This window comes from Sodiomyces alkalinus (genome assembly GCF_003711515.1).
Source record: "Sodiomyces alkalinus F11 unplaced genomic scaffold SODALscaffold_12, whole genome shotgun sequence".
Taxonomy (NCBI): Eukaryota; Fungi; Ascomycota; class Sordariomycetes; order Glomerellales; family Plectosphaerellaceae; genus Sodiomyces; species Sodiomyces alkalinus.
The window spans coordinates 626,824-639,454 of record NW_021167090.1 but is presented as its reverse complement, the minus strand read 5'-3'; the positions used below and the strand labels follow the sequence as shown (position 1 = coordinate 639,454).

Genomic DNA, 12,631 nt, shown 5'->3' with positions numbered 1-12,631 from the left:
CGTCCCGTCCTCTAACCGACGCAACACAGCGATGCAGAAAGAGAAAGCAAAAAATTGCATGGTCGCATATGCGGTGGGAAAATAACCATGACAAATGATAATAAGAAGAAAGAAAGAAACACTCCCAAGAATACCAAAATAACCATTCCCACCGCTGTTGAAACGCGCCCCCTTTTCGCGCCTAGTATACCTATAATTTTCTCACTCGACTCCTGATACCCCATAAAACATGATATTCCATCCCGTTCAATGCAAAAGTCGCAACTAAACTGTACATGAAGACGAATGCGCAACAAGGTTAGCTAACACGGGAGACGCCCTGCCTCCCGTTGTTTGGCAGCAAGCTTCGAGACCAGCGCCTCATACTCAACCTCATCATCGTCACCGACGCGGGCCAACGGGATGCCCAGATACTCGCACGCCTTCCTGAACGAAGCTCCCGCCGAATCGAGGGGTCCGTCCGCTCCCCCCCTGCGGCGGCGCGAGGCAGCAAACTCGTCGTACGCCTCTTTCGTGGGGAATGCGGCCATGAAATCCCTCGCCGCGCCTTTCCACGACACAGGAGGTCTCGTGGGCGGAGCCGGCCCGCTTGGTTCGCGCGGCAGGTTCGATTCGGCGGCGTCGTCCGGGGTGCCTGTCGCACCGCCGTTCACAACCGTGACCTCTCGGCTGTTTCGTGCCGTCTGTTCCCCGTCGCCGTCCGGGTCGTTCCGTGGCAGGCGCATGGCCAGCAGGACGTACTCGGCTCGCGTCATGTGGTCCATGACATCGTCCATGTACCGTCTCACTTCGTCCTGGGGCGCGACTACGCGATGCAGGTGTTCCAGGTGGCGTCCATTCGGGGCGAAAAGCCGAATGGTGACGGGCTGGTAGTAGTCCAGCTTCGCATCGCCCCCGTATTCGAGGCGGCTTCCTTTGCGTACGATGAGGAAAGAGGCGAGGACCTGCTGGCCCCCCGGGAGGTATTCGAGAATGCTGAATTTCGGAAAGAGGTAGCGGTCTCCGTTGCCTCCTGCAAACTCGAAGGCAATGGCAGAGACGTCGGGTTTCGGGGCCGGTGGTGGGCCTTTCGATCGAAGGGCTTGCTGCGGAGGAGGTTGAGATGCAGGTTGCGAAGGGCAAGGCGTCGGGGCAGCAGCCGGTTTCGGTTTCGGTTTCGGGGTCTGGCCACTGGCCACGCCATTCACGGCGGCGTTTGTTGGTGCGGGCTGCGGGTGTGGAGGCTGCTGCTGGTGTGGAGGAGGCTGCTGCTGGTGTGGAGGAGGCTGCTGCTGCGGTGGAGGAGGCTGCTGCTGCGGTGGAGGAGGCTGCTGCTGCGGTGGAGGGGGAGCTGATTGCAGACTCTTGTGCAGTTTGTCCAACAGGGACTTGAGGTCGGTGGCATCGGTGAAGCCGGGCTGGTTGTCGGCAATCCTGCGAACCATGGATCGGATCCTGGCGTCATCGAGGGCGTTCTTCACCAGCGCCACCACCAGCGGATCGCTACGAGGAGGCGGCAAAAGCTCGCCGGACTTTTGGCCGGGGTTTGTCGCCAGGACAATATCCAAGATGGCCCGCACCTCGTCTGCGAAGTACTTGACGGTCCTGCCATCAACGAGCAGCCGGTCAGCCGACGGGCCTTGCTGTCCGCCTTTCTTCTTGTACTCGACGGTAATCTGGTCGATGATGCGTTGGAAAGTGGTCAGCTCATCCGGCTTAGCCTCCCCGGCAGCCACTCTCTTCATGAGATCGCGGAGATGGCGGTCCTCGGAGGCCCTCTCGGCCAGAGTCATGATGATGGGATCGGTGCCGGGCGGCTTTGGAGTTCCGCCGGATCTGGTGGTGCCGAGGCCGGGAGTAGGGGTCGCACTCGAGGGCCGAGAATTCGGCGCGGTTATGTTTGACGGCCCAGATACGGAACCTGGGTGGGGTGCTGCGGAGATGGCATTCGAAGGGGTGGTGGGACGTGGGCCTGCAAGCCCCGTAGGAACTGGAGAGGGAGACGTCATGTTTGGCGGGTGTGCTGGTGCAGGTGCTGGCGGAGGTGCAGGCGCAGGCGCTAAAACAGGTCCAGGAGTCGTTGCGGAGCTACGAATTGAAACGGGGGCGTACGTCGAGGCGGGTGCAGGCGCCGGAGATACCACGGGCGGCGCTGCTGCTTCTGCTGCTGCTGCTGCTCCTGCTGCTGCTGCTGCTGCCGAGGAAGGAGGTCTTGCCGACTCCGACTCGGGAGGGTCGGGCGAGGGGCCGGCGGTTTCGGGGAGATCGCTCGCGGTCGGGGCTTGTGGATTCATCGGTACTGATTGGGACATGGGTGGAGGCTGGGCTGGGCTCTGAGGGGCCGGTGTGGGCCTCGGTTCGGTCGAAGATGGGGGCGCAGGAGTCGAGGGCTCCGTCTTGGGTGTTGGCGGAGGAGGGGGCATGATGCCGTTGGGGGGGCCGTACTGCATGATGGGGCGAAACGTGGCCTGTGTGGTGGGCGTCGAGCTGGAAGCCGTGGCGCCAGCAGGTTTGGGGTCTTTGACAGCCCACATGGTAGCCTCGAAGACGTGAGGTTCGACGGTAATGGTCACCGGACCGAGTTTATGCATTGAGTCCTTGGGGGGGTTGTCGGGCTCTTCGATGAAGACGCCCTTCTTCTTAATAGGTTTTGCCCAGTATTTCTGAAAGATGCCCTCGGCAATCCATCGTTGCCGGGATCGTTGGAGGGATTCAGCTAAAACACCACTATATGGATGACGGGTTAACAAGCAGAGGAGAAGAGGGGAGGCAAGAGGGGAGGCAAGAGGCGAGGCAAGAGCGGAGCCAGGAAGAGGAGGAAAAAGCGCGACTCGTACCTTTCCTGTATGTTCTGGTAGCTCTTGATAGAAAGGTCCTCGGGTTGTGGCTCCTCAACGGTGGGAAGAGGCTTGGCAGGGTGGATGGACTTGGGTAGACTAGGTGGAGGATCCGAGGTCGCAGTGGGCGCGGCCGGCGCTGTGGCTGTGGCTGTGGTAGACAAGGGCGTGACAGAACGACGATCTGGAGGCGTGACAGTACGTTTTTTGGCGATATGCTCGACGCGCGCAGAGGCCCGGGCGGGCAGTTTCCTCTTCTTCTCCATGATCGTGTCGTACAGGCCGTCGACTAGGATGAGATTTGGGTGGACGTGGAGGATGGCGTCGTCATCATTCACGATTGACCTGGAGTGATATGTCTATACGCGTTCGAATGCTCGTGCAAAGGTAGCGTAAAGATTTCGAATACGATGGAGTGGTGAAGGTAAAGGTGGGAAAAGCTCGACATGGAGTTGAGGGGAGATGAAGATGGGAGATGAAGATGGGAGATGAAGACGGGAGATGGGAACTGGGAACTGGGAGAAATGGAGTTGGGGGAAGGAAATTCCAAATTCCCAAGCTGGCATCGGTGCCATCAAGCGTGTACCGTGAGACGAGGAGAGAAAGTCCAACCCAGCCGTCTCGACGCGACATCGCCAATGAGAGTGAGGCTGCTAAAGGTTAGGACCTTTTTATTGGTTGGATGATTGACCTAGAGAGAGAACTTTATGTGGGGAAGTTCTTCTCGTCCTCTTCTGGTTGGTGGATACTGCAAAGTACCTTGGTACACGTACAGCGGGGAATGTCGAAGGTACCTAAGGTACCTTAGGTCTTGGGTACGGAGCATCTTGGCCTCGGCTTGACCTTACCTACGCAACGTCAAAGTCTACAAACCGGTTCAGGGACGTTATGTAGTGTAGCTCGTTGGCTCAGCTACCTATATACGTGTATAATAATACTAATAGAAATGAGTAGAATGGAAAATTAGCTCAATATACCCCTTGGAAATTCTGAGGCATTGTCAAGCTCTATGTATCAGACCCTTTGGCTTCGAACAAGGGTACTTTGGAGTATCATGTCGTCAAGATTGAGGCTCATATTATGTAATCATCCCTCTTCCTGGCCCCAACAGCAGTGGAGCATCGGAGGCACTTTTGTTGGCCAGGGACTGGGATACTGGACCTTATGTTTCGGGTTGACAAATCCGGTTTAGCGCGCTCTCTCGGCTGCCTCGGCCAAGAAACCTTAGGTACGTACCTTGCTCAGTAATTTCGTCTCGGTGCAGACTCCGTACTTCATCATGAAGAAGGCGATGTCATCGCTTTCATCTTTGAGCGACGACGTTTGTTACGAAGTACGGGACAAAATAAATGCATCCACAGTAGAACCGACTAAATACTCGAACATAACTTGACCGTGGCCATGCCTGTGGCCCTATCCCCTATCCTGAGGACGGCCATCTGGGCTGTGGTCGCCCCCTTTGGGTTTTACTGCAGCCTCCTCGCCCTGGGCTCGATTCCTTTCTTTCAGCGACAGTAAGGAAGGCGATGACGCTCCGCTCCCATTTTTATTTTTTTTACAACTCCCTGTCTCGCCGAGAACCCATACTTATTCATGTCGTCTCGGCTTAGTCTCCTCTATCTCCACCGTGTCAACGGACTGTGGTTGCGAGATATCAATGAGCCGGAGTTATTCGGCTTCGCTAGTATGCCCAGTCCCTGTACTGTTCCTTTCGTCGAGAAGGCTGGTTTCTTTCGAAACTGACGCCACAAGCACCGCTCCCCTAGAGGGACAAGTGACTCCCTTCTTCCTGACGACGCCCGATAACGAGAGCATCTACTCGTGGCATATCACCCCGCTGCCGCTGTATCTCCAAAATGAAGAGGCGCTCGCATCGCAGGAGCCAGGCGTCGCACCAGACATCACAGCAACCGAGTCGTTTCGGGTTCTGAAGGGTGATCCAAAGGCACGAATTGTCATCTATCGTATGTCCCGGAGCCCCTCCTCTGCCGCCCGTAGGCAGGGACCATGACATGGAGACGAGACTGATGCCTGCAATTGCTGACACCTGTCTCTAGTCCACGGTGTATGAAGCCAACAATCCTGTTCTTTTTTTTTTTTTTTTCTTTTTTTTTTTAGAAGTCTTTGGGTGACATATTGGCGAGGGCCCTGTAGTTTGCTGATCACCCCATCTTCAGAATGCAGGGGATATCGCCCAAGCCCATCGTCCAGACAGTTACCACGTACTTACCGACGCCTCGCCCTACCACGTCATCGCCCTCGACTACCGCGGCTTCGGCTACTCGACCGGCACCCCCTCCGAACCGGGCCTCATCCAGGACGCCGCCACCCTGATCGACTGGGTCATCAACGTAGCCGGCATACCGCCAGACCGCATCGTCCTGCTCGGCCAGAGCCTCGGCACCGCCGTCGCCAGCGGGGTCGCCGAGCGCTACGCCGCCGAGGGCGTCGAGTTCGGCGGCATCGTCCTCGTCGCCGGCTTCAGCAGCCTGCCCACGATGCTGGGCGGCTACCGCATGGGCGGCGTCATACCCGTCCTGGGACCGCTCAGGGCCTGGCCGTCCCTCCTGCGCGTGGCCGAGGGGGTCATCTGGGAAAAGTGGCCCTCGGCCCAGCGGCTGGAGCGCCTCGTCCGCCTGACGAAGACGCGGCTGAGATTGTCTCTCGTGGCGGCCAAGGACGATGCGGATATCCCCTGGGTGGAGAGCGATAAGCTTTTCCGCGCGGCGGCCAATGCTACCGTTGACGGTGGGTTGGAGGAAGAGTCTTTTGCTGCGTGGAAAGAAGAGAGGACGATCCGGAACCGGGATGACGCTTTTGTCACGACCCTGACGGCGGAACCGAATATTGTCATCCGGCAGGAGCTGTTTCCCTACGGTGGTATGTTGGCTGTTGGCCATTGAAAATCGAATTCGGGAATTACGACTGCTGACTATCCGCTACAGGACATAACGCAATAATGGGTCATGCCCCCGTGGCACTCGCTGTCATGAGATGTTTTGATCTCGGGGGAACAGTGTATACCGAGAAGACGTCGAAATAGACCTGGAGCAGTGGAGGATACAGCAGTGGAGAATCGTGATGAAGTTGCGGCGCCTTACAAGCAAAAGGAGGTCCCGATTTGTATCCTAAGCGCACTGCATTCTACTCCTTTAGATCCTCAATACTTCGCAATGATATGATTGATACTATCAAAGGACATAGCATTAATGAGGTAAACACCACGTCGAGGGTAACACTCAAAAATGTACCACTACACCAAAAGAGAATCTTCTACTTGACGTAGGTACTTTTTGATGTTATATACGCTAGTTCAACATCGAGCGAGGGTGACGAGTTATCTCAGTAAGCTCAGACCATCCGGGGGGGATGTGGCGCAGGCATGTAAATTATCGGTGAACGTATATATAGTCTGAGCTTCCTTACGACCAATCATATTGCTTTATTCCATTCTATCTACGTTAATGTGGGTCACGGCGTGTGGCTTCTTTTGCGCCGCCACCAAAGCAAATGGCTGCCAGTGGCTTGCAGCTGACACGAGACGTCATTTCAGCGGAGTGGTTCTTTCCCGCACAGGACCGTCCAAGAGCCCCGCCATTCACCACACATTACGGCACGAATAGTTGCTTCGATCTACCATCTCGACAGGACCAGGCAACAGAATTGGACATCCGGTTTCGGGCGTCTATCGCGCAGATCTCCTCACAATCCTTAGTTTGTCCCCCTTTTTTTCTTCTGCCATCGACCACACGCGACAACGAACCCGCACCTCGCGATGCCCGCTCAAGAGTCCAAACCCGTCGACCCCGCCATCGACCAGGCGGAGGAAGCTTTCGAGAACGCCGTCGAACAAGCCAAGGGAAAGCAGCCCGAGGTCGAATCCGACGAAGAAGGCGACGACGACGACGACGATGCCCACGACGCCTCCCCCTCCTCCGCCGCCGGAGCAGAGGAGGCCGGCAAGAAGAAGAAGAAGTCCAAGCGCAAGAAGATCAAGGAAGCCCTCACCGGCGGTCCCAAGCCCTCCGGGGACCCGGAGCAGGACCTCAAGAAGGCCATTGGCGGCCTGACGTCCCAGCAGATCCAGGAGCTCCTGACCCTGAACCCGGCCCTCGCCGAGGAGCTGGGCGCCGCCACCGGGTCGTCCAACTCGCCCGAGGACACGGCCAAGCTCCTCAAGAAGCTCAATCTGCAAGACATCATGACGGGCCTGGCGTCGAGCGGGAAGAACGTCAAGGATATGGCGAGCTACAAGTTTTGGGGCACGCAGCCTGTGCCCAAGTTCGGGGAGATCGAGGGCCCCGTCGAGGAGGGCCCGCTGCGGGTGCAGAAGCTGGAGGATGTCCCGACGCAGCCGCCTGCGATGATTGCCGGTTTTGAGTGGGTGACGATGGATCTCGAGGACGAGGGGCAGATGAAGGAACTCTATGAGCTTTTGAATGGTCACTACGTCGAGGACGATGAGGCCATGTTCCGCTTCAACTACTCGACCTCTATCCTGAAGTGGTATGTTGGTCTTTTCTTTTTTTTTTCTTTTTTTCTCTCTTTTTATCAACCCTTCTTTCTCATCCCCGCCACATGATATACACTGTGAACTACATTAACCCCCCTATCAGGGCACTCATGGCTCCCGGTTGGAAAAAGGAATGGCACGTAGGCGTCCGCGCCTCCCAGTCCCGCAAGCTCGTGGCCTTCATCTCCGCCATCCCCGTCGACCTGCGCGTCCGGGAGAACACCATCCGGTGCTCCGAGGTCAACTTCATCTGCGTGCACAAGAAGCTCCGCGGCAAGCGGCTCGCCCCCGTGCTGATCAAGGAGATCACCCGCCGCAGCAACCTGCACGAGATCTGGCAGGGCCTGTACACGGCCGGCGTGGTGCTGCCCACCCCGATCAGCACCTGCCGCTACTACCACCGCGCCATCAACTGGCAGAAGCTCTACGACGTCGGCTTCAGCCCCTTGCCGGCCAACAGCAAGCCGCTGTACCAGGTCCGCAAGTACCACCTCCCCGACCAAACGGCGACCCGGGGCCTGCGGGAGATGCAGCTGAAGGATGTCGACGCCGCGATGGAGCTGTTCCAGAAGTACATGGCTCGGTTCGACATGTATCCCATCTACAACAGGGACGAGTTTATCCACTGGTTTATTCCCAGCAAAGACGTTATGCCGGAACAGGTCGTCTGGACATATGTCGTTGAGGTGAGGGTTTTTTTCTTCTTTTTTTTTTCTTTTTGTTTCTTTTTTTCCTTTCCTTTCCTCCTCCTCCTTCTTCCTCTCCTTCCCCACCCCAGGACACGTGCTGACAAGCACTATAGAACGACAAAAAGGAAATCACAGACATGTTCTCCTTCTACTGCCTCGAAAACTCCGTCATCGGCAACCCCAAGCACCAAGTGGTCCGCGCCGCCTACCTGTTCTACTACGCCAGCACGGTCGCCTTCGACGAGCCCTTGGACAAGGCGGCGCTGAAAGCCCGGCTGAACGCCCTTATGGGGGATGCGCTGATCCTGGCCAAGCAATACAAGTTTGACGTCTTCAATGCGCTGTCGCTGATGGACAACGGCCTCTTCCTGGAGCAGCAAAAGTTTGGCCCCGGCGACGGCCAGCTGCACTTTTACCTTTTCAACTACCGCGCCAACCCGATCGCGGGTGGCGTCGACAAGAGGAACCGGCTGGACGAGGATGCGCTGAGCGGTGTAGGCCTGGTTATGCTCTAAAAGCTGGGATAAGGAGGGTCGAAGTTGGGAGAAGAACAACAAACAAGGCGAAGCGGTCCCGTAAATACATACCCCTTATCAAGTCGAGTTTGACACTAGAAAACAAAAAAAGAGTTTTTACAGAAAGCTCTAATGGCGCATACCCTCCGTTCTAACCGCCAGTCTCGCCAGTCTCTCCACGCTTAGGTCACAGGATTCTTCGGCGCCTCCTCACACGCCGTGACCCTCTCCTCCAGGAACTCGTGAAGCCACGCAACGTTCTGCATGACCGGCGCGTGGCCCATGCCCTCGACGACGAGCCCGACGCCCGGCTGCAGCGACTCGATGAGTTTCCGGCCATGCTGTACGTCGATCATGACGTCGGCGTCCCCGTGCACGACGGCGATGCGGTGCCTCCCGACCTTGTCCCCCAGTTCCTTCAGCTGCTCGGGGGACTTGTGATGCCAGGCGGCGGCGGCGAGCTGCATGAGGAACCCGGTGCGGGTGTACCTCCTCGCGTCGAGGCGCTTGTTGAGCTCCTGGGCCTGGAAGCGCTGAAAGTTGGAGTCGAAGCGGAGGTATTCTCCCCCTCCTTGTCCTTGTGCTTGTCCTTGTCCTTGTCCTGGTCCTGCTGCACCTGCACCTGCACCTGCATCGCCCTCGGGAACGACTGGTGGTCCGCAGCGCGGGGTGACGCCGGGAACGGGCAACTCGGCGGCCTCGTCCGGGGCATGGAGCCATTCGTCGGTGAAGAGCTTGAGGGCGGTGTCCTCGACGGCGCGGCCGACGGATTTGGGGATGAACATGCCGATGCGGTCGCGCAGGGTGGCGAGGGGCGAGCTGGAGGTGTCCATGCCCGCGGTGGTGCAGAGGAGGGTGAGGGAGGCGAGGCGGTCGGGGATCAGGCAGGCGAGCTCCTGGGAGATCATGCCGCCGAGGGAGATGCCGACGAGGTGCAGGGAGCGGGGCGCGGACCAGCCGACGTGGTCGATGACTTCGAGGGCGTCGCGGGCCATGTGGGAGGTGGAGTAGCGCTGGATGGGGGCGGAAGACTGGCCGACGCCGCGGTTGTCGATTAAGAGGACGGAGTAGGTGTCGCCGCGGTCGTGGCCGAAGTGTTTTGTTTGGCGTTGCCAGGAGGAGGAGAGGCCGGCGAGGCCCATGATGAGCTGGTTGGTGGTCAGGAAAGAAGAAAGACAATAGAAAGGGGAAAGGGGAAAGGAACTTGGAAACGCACAATTAGCTTTCTTGGTCCATTGCCGTGGATCTCCCAGTAGATGTTGACGGGCCCTCCTCGATCATTGGCACAGGGAAGAAGCCCCTTTTGGTGAGGCTCGAGATTCCAAGTCACACCAGGGTAGGCGGGGTGGCTTAAGGTCTCCTCGACCGTGGGGAAGCGATTGCTAATTCAAGCATGTCGACAGTCAGCCGCAAGTCGGATTGGATCCACCGTGAGGTGAGGTATGGGACATGGGGCATATACCCTGCGACCATTTTGAAGATAAACCGTGGGTTGAAAAGCTGCCGGATGAATTTGACTTGTTGATGTCTGTGATTCGACGGGAGGGCGATGATGGGATTCTAATTTCGTCCTCCGTAGGTGGCGTAGGTGGCGTAGGTGACGGGCCACAAGGGTGCAAGTCGGCGGAAGTTTGAGTTTCCTCCGGCAGACGCGTAGCACTAGCGATCGATTACTTATACGATCGTTGTGGTCGTTGTGATGGCGGACGTTGGGACGCCGGCTGACTCTCGAGTATGAGTATGAGTATGGGAGTAGGTTGAAGTTCACAGTCCGGTCTGTGAGGAGTGAGATTACGATTACAAGCATAAGGTATCGAAGTACAAAGTGATGAAGATGGACGTCATGATGTAGCTTATCAATGCTAGGCTAAGGTACACGGTTTCCCGCTTATCTAAGGTATAACGGGCAATGCCTCGGCCGAGATCAGGCTGGGGTACGTACAACGTACAGTACGTACAGTACGTACTTATTAGCCACCGCTCACGCTCTAACAAGCGTTACCACCTGGAAATAGTACGTGGTGGATGATTCATCACCTACACCGCTTTCCTATTGCAGCGCGTACTTGAGTACCTTAATCAGCTTGGGGCCCTCTATCTCCCCGTCTCCCCTGCCCTGCCCTACCATCTCTCTCCTTCTCTTCTCTCGTGCTTCATCGATCATCACAACATTTTCCCACCCAGTGTAGTGCCACAGAAGCACAATTCGATGTAAATTATCGCTTTCGACGGACTGTTCGCCAACTCGTCATTGAACATATTCACTCCTCCGCTCAACCTCTTCTTGCTTGATTCGTTTATTCCCCCATCAGTCTCCCTAATCCTCGTTCTACGCATAATGTTCCCCAAGTAGGGCAACGGGCAACGGTCTCTCCCAAACAACATGTGGCTCTCCCTGCCATCCACCGACAGCTACAGCTTGACACGCCCTCGAATCGCCGTCGCCATCATCTCAGCCGCCGCAGCTGCGTCTCTCGGATACTACATATACCAGTCGACTCACGTCCCCGGTCCGGGTCTTCATCGTAGCAATGCCATACGACGCCACGCCCGCCGTGCGCGAGGAGCCTCCCTCGCTTCCGACACTCCCCAGCCCCAGCCCCCCGACGAGGATGCGCGAGACGACCAGCCACCCCAAGACAATAACCCCGCCGTGGAGGAGTGGTGGGAGGAGGCCGAATCCATGCCGCCGCCAGCGCGCGCCGGCTACAACCTCGTCAGCCTTCTCTTTCGCGTGTCGGAGGATAATGCCCGCCGCAACGCTTGTGTCCACCGAGGTTGCGGCTGCAACTCGTGCAACATGATCCCCATACGCGGAATCCGCTACCGCTGCGCCAACTGTGCCGACTTTGACCTCTGCGAGAACTGCGAGGCCCAGGGCGTCCATAACAAGTCGCACATTTTCTATAAGATCAAGGTCCCCGCGCCTCCCTTCGGGCCCCGTCAGACGCAGCCCGTCTGGTACTCGGGCGACCCGGACACCTGCGTCAGGGTCCTGCCTCGCGTCCTCATTGTCAATCTCTCCAAGGAGTCCGGCTTTGAGCGGCCCGAGATCGAGGCCTTCTGGGAACAGTTCTCCTACATGGCAAACACCGAGTGGAGGGACGACCCCGACGGCTTGCAGCTGGCCATGGACAAGAAGACCTTTGAACGCTGCCTTGTACCGCTGGGCCGTTCCCGCCATGCCACCCCGAACCTCATCCACGACCGCATGTTCGCCTTTTACGACACCAACCACGATGACCTGATCGGCTTCTCCGAGTTTCTCCACGGCCTGGCCTACCGAAAACGGAAAGACAAGCTCCGACGCATCTTCCAAGGCTACGACATGGACGGCGACGGGTACGTGAATCGCCGCGACTTCCTTCGCATCTTTCGCGCCTACTACGTCTTGTACAAACACATGCATCGCGACATTCTCGACGGCCTAGACGACCAGCTCATGGCCAGCACCGAGTCGCAGCAGCTCATCAGTTCCCGTCAGCCCCTCAGCAGCCTCTTCGGCCGAGAGGGCCGCGTCCCGCGTGCTGACGGTCCGCCTCGAACCCACGGCAAAGTCTTCCATCCCAGCGGCGACGTCGACCTGGAGGACGATAAAGTCCCCGTCGTCACCGAGGACAGGGGCGACACGTCCACGAGGGACGACGTCCTGACTCGCCTCTTTGCACCCTCCCTCTCCAGCCCTTCTGCCGTCACTCCCGGCACCTCGGCTGCCATCTGGTCTGGACACGTCCGCTCTCCCGATAGCGAGCCGGACACCTCTTACTGGGACGCGCTCCTCGACCCGCCCGGCGCGCTGGACGATCTGCCCTCTCTGCTGGCCGGCACGCGGAGCCAGGCGAACGGCCTGGACTTGGACCTCGAAGCGGAATCGACGAGTGCGGAAGAAGATGACGCCGACGCCGACGCCGACGCCGCATCAACCGACCACTCGGACGACGACGACGCGGCAGCGAACGAACCGGCCGGTAGCAGCAGCAGCAGCAGCAGAGCCAACCAGAGCCAACAACAACAACAACAACAACAACAACAACAACAACAACAACAACAACAACAACAACAACAACAACAACAACAACAACAACAACAACAACAACA

General features: G+C 57.8%; 5 protein-coding genes across 5 annotated transcripts in view; 3 read left to right on the top strand and 2 right to left on the bottom strand.

The window, feature by feature from the left end:
• Positions 1-302: 302 nt before the first annotated feature.
• On the bottom strand, positions 303-3,082 carry SODALDRAFT_337688 (hypothetical protein; the record flags this gene model as incomplete). The annotated part of the gene is made up of 2 exons (XM_028612717.1): positions 303-2,706; positions 2,817-3,082. The coding sequence occupies 2 exons, from the start codon at positions 3,080-3,082 to the stop codon at positions 303-305; spliced, it is 2,670 nt and encodes an 889-aa protein (XP_028462841.1).
• A 1,041-nt stretch (positions 3,083-4,123) lies between these two features.
• SODALDRAFT_329239 (abhydrolase domain-containing protein) lies at positions 4,124-6,049 on the top strand. The gene is made up of 6 exons (XM_028610881.1): positions 4,124-4,330; positions 4,427-4,500; positions 4,583-4,780; positions 4,874-4,881; positions 4,994-5,696; positions 5,762-6,049. Exons 1-6 carry the CDS (start codon positions 4,218-4,220, stop codon positions 5,857-5,859), a joined length of 1,194 nt encoding a protein of 397 aa, XP_028462840.1. The 5' UTR covers positions 4,124-4,217; the 3' UTR covers positions 5,860-6,049.
• A 542-nt stretch (positions 6,050-6,591) lies between these two features.
• On the top strand, positions 6,592-8,533 carry SODALDRAFT_337672 (N-myristoyl transferase; the record flags this gene model as incomplete). Its single annotated transcript, XM_028612714.1, has 3 exons — positions 6,592-7,322; positions 7,433-8,015; positions 8,132-8,533. The coding sequence occupies 3 exons, from the start codon at positions 6,592-6,594 to the stop codon at positions 8,531-8,533; spliced, it is 1,716 nt and encodes a 571-aa protein (XP_028462839.1).
• Positions 8,534-8,715: 182 nt separating this feature from the next.
• On the bottom strand, positions 8,716-10,006 carry SODALDRAFT_321112 (glycylpeptide N-tetradecanoyltransferase; the record flags this gene model as incomplete). Its single annotated transcript, XM_028609597.1, has 3 exons — positions 8,716-9,681; positions 9,750-9,915; positions 9,996-10,006. The coding sequence occupies 3 exons, from the start codon at positions 10,004-10,006 to the stop codon at positions 8,716-8,718; spliced, it is 1,143 nt and encodes a 380-aa protein (XP_028462838.1).
• A 681-nt stretch (positions 10,007-10,687) lies between these two features.
• Positions 10,688-12,631, top strand: part of SODALDRAFT_346594 (EF-hand) — a gene marked incomplete at its 3' end in the record, with an annotated part of 3,454 nt that continues 1,510 nt past the window's right edge. The window contains exon 1 of the mRNA XM_028613256.1: positions 10,688-12,501. Coding sequence (XP_028462837.1) covers positions 10,917-12,501 — 1,585 coding nt within the window. The 5' untranslated portion in view covers positions 10,688-10,916. The remainder of the gene's footprint in view (positions 12,502-12,631) is intronic.

Bases quoted from the DNA above. Each gene is read 5' to 3' on its own strand.
- SODALDRAFT_329239 (XM_028610881.1), top strand. From the start codon at position 4,218: ATGCCTGTGGCCCTATCCCCTATCCTGAGGACGGCCATCTGGGCTGTG. The intron at 4,331-4,426 runs GTAAGGAAGGCG...GTCTCGGCTTAG, and splicing joins ATTCCTTTCTTTCAGCGACA to TCTCCTCTATCTCCACCGTG. The intron at 5,697-5,761 runs GTATGTTGGCTG...TATCCGCTACAG, and splicing joins GGAGCTGTTTCCCTACGGTG to GACATAACGCAATAATGGGT.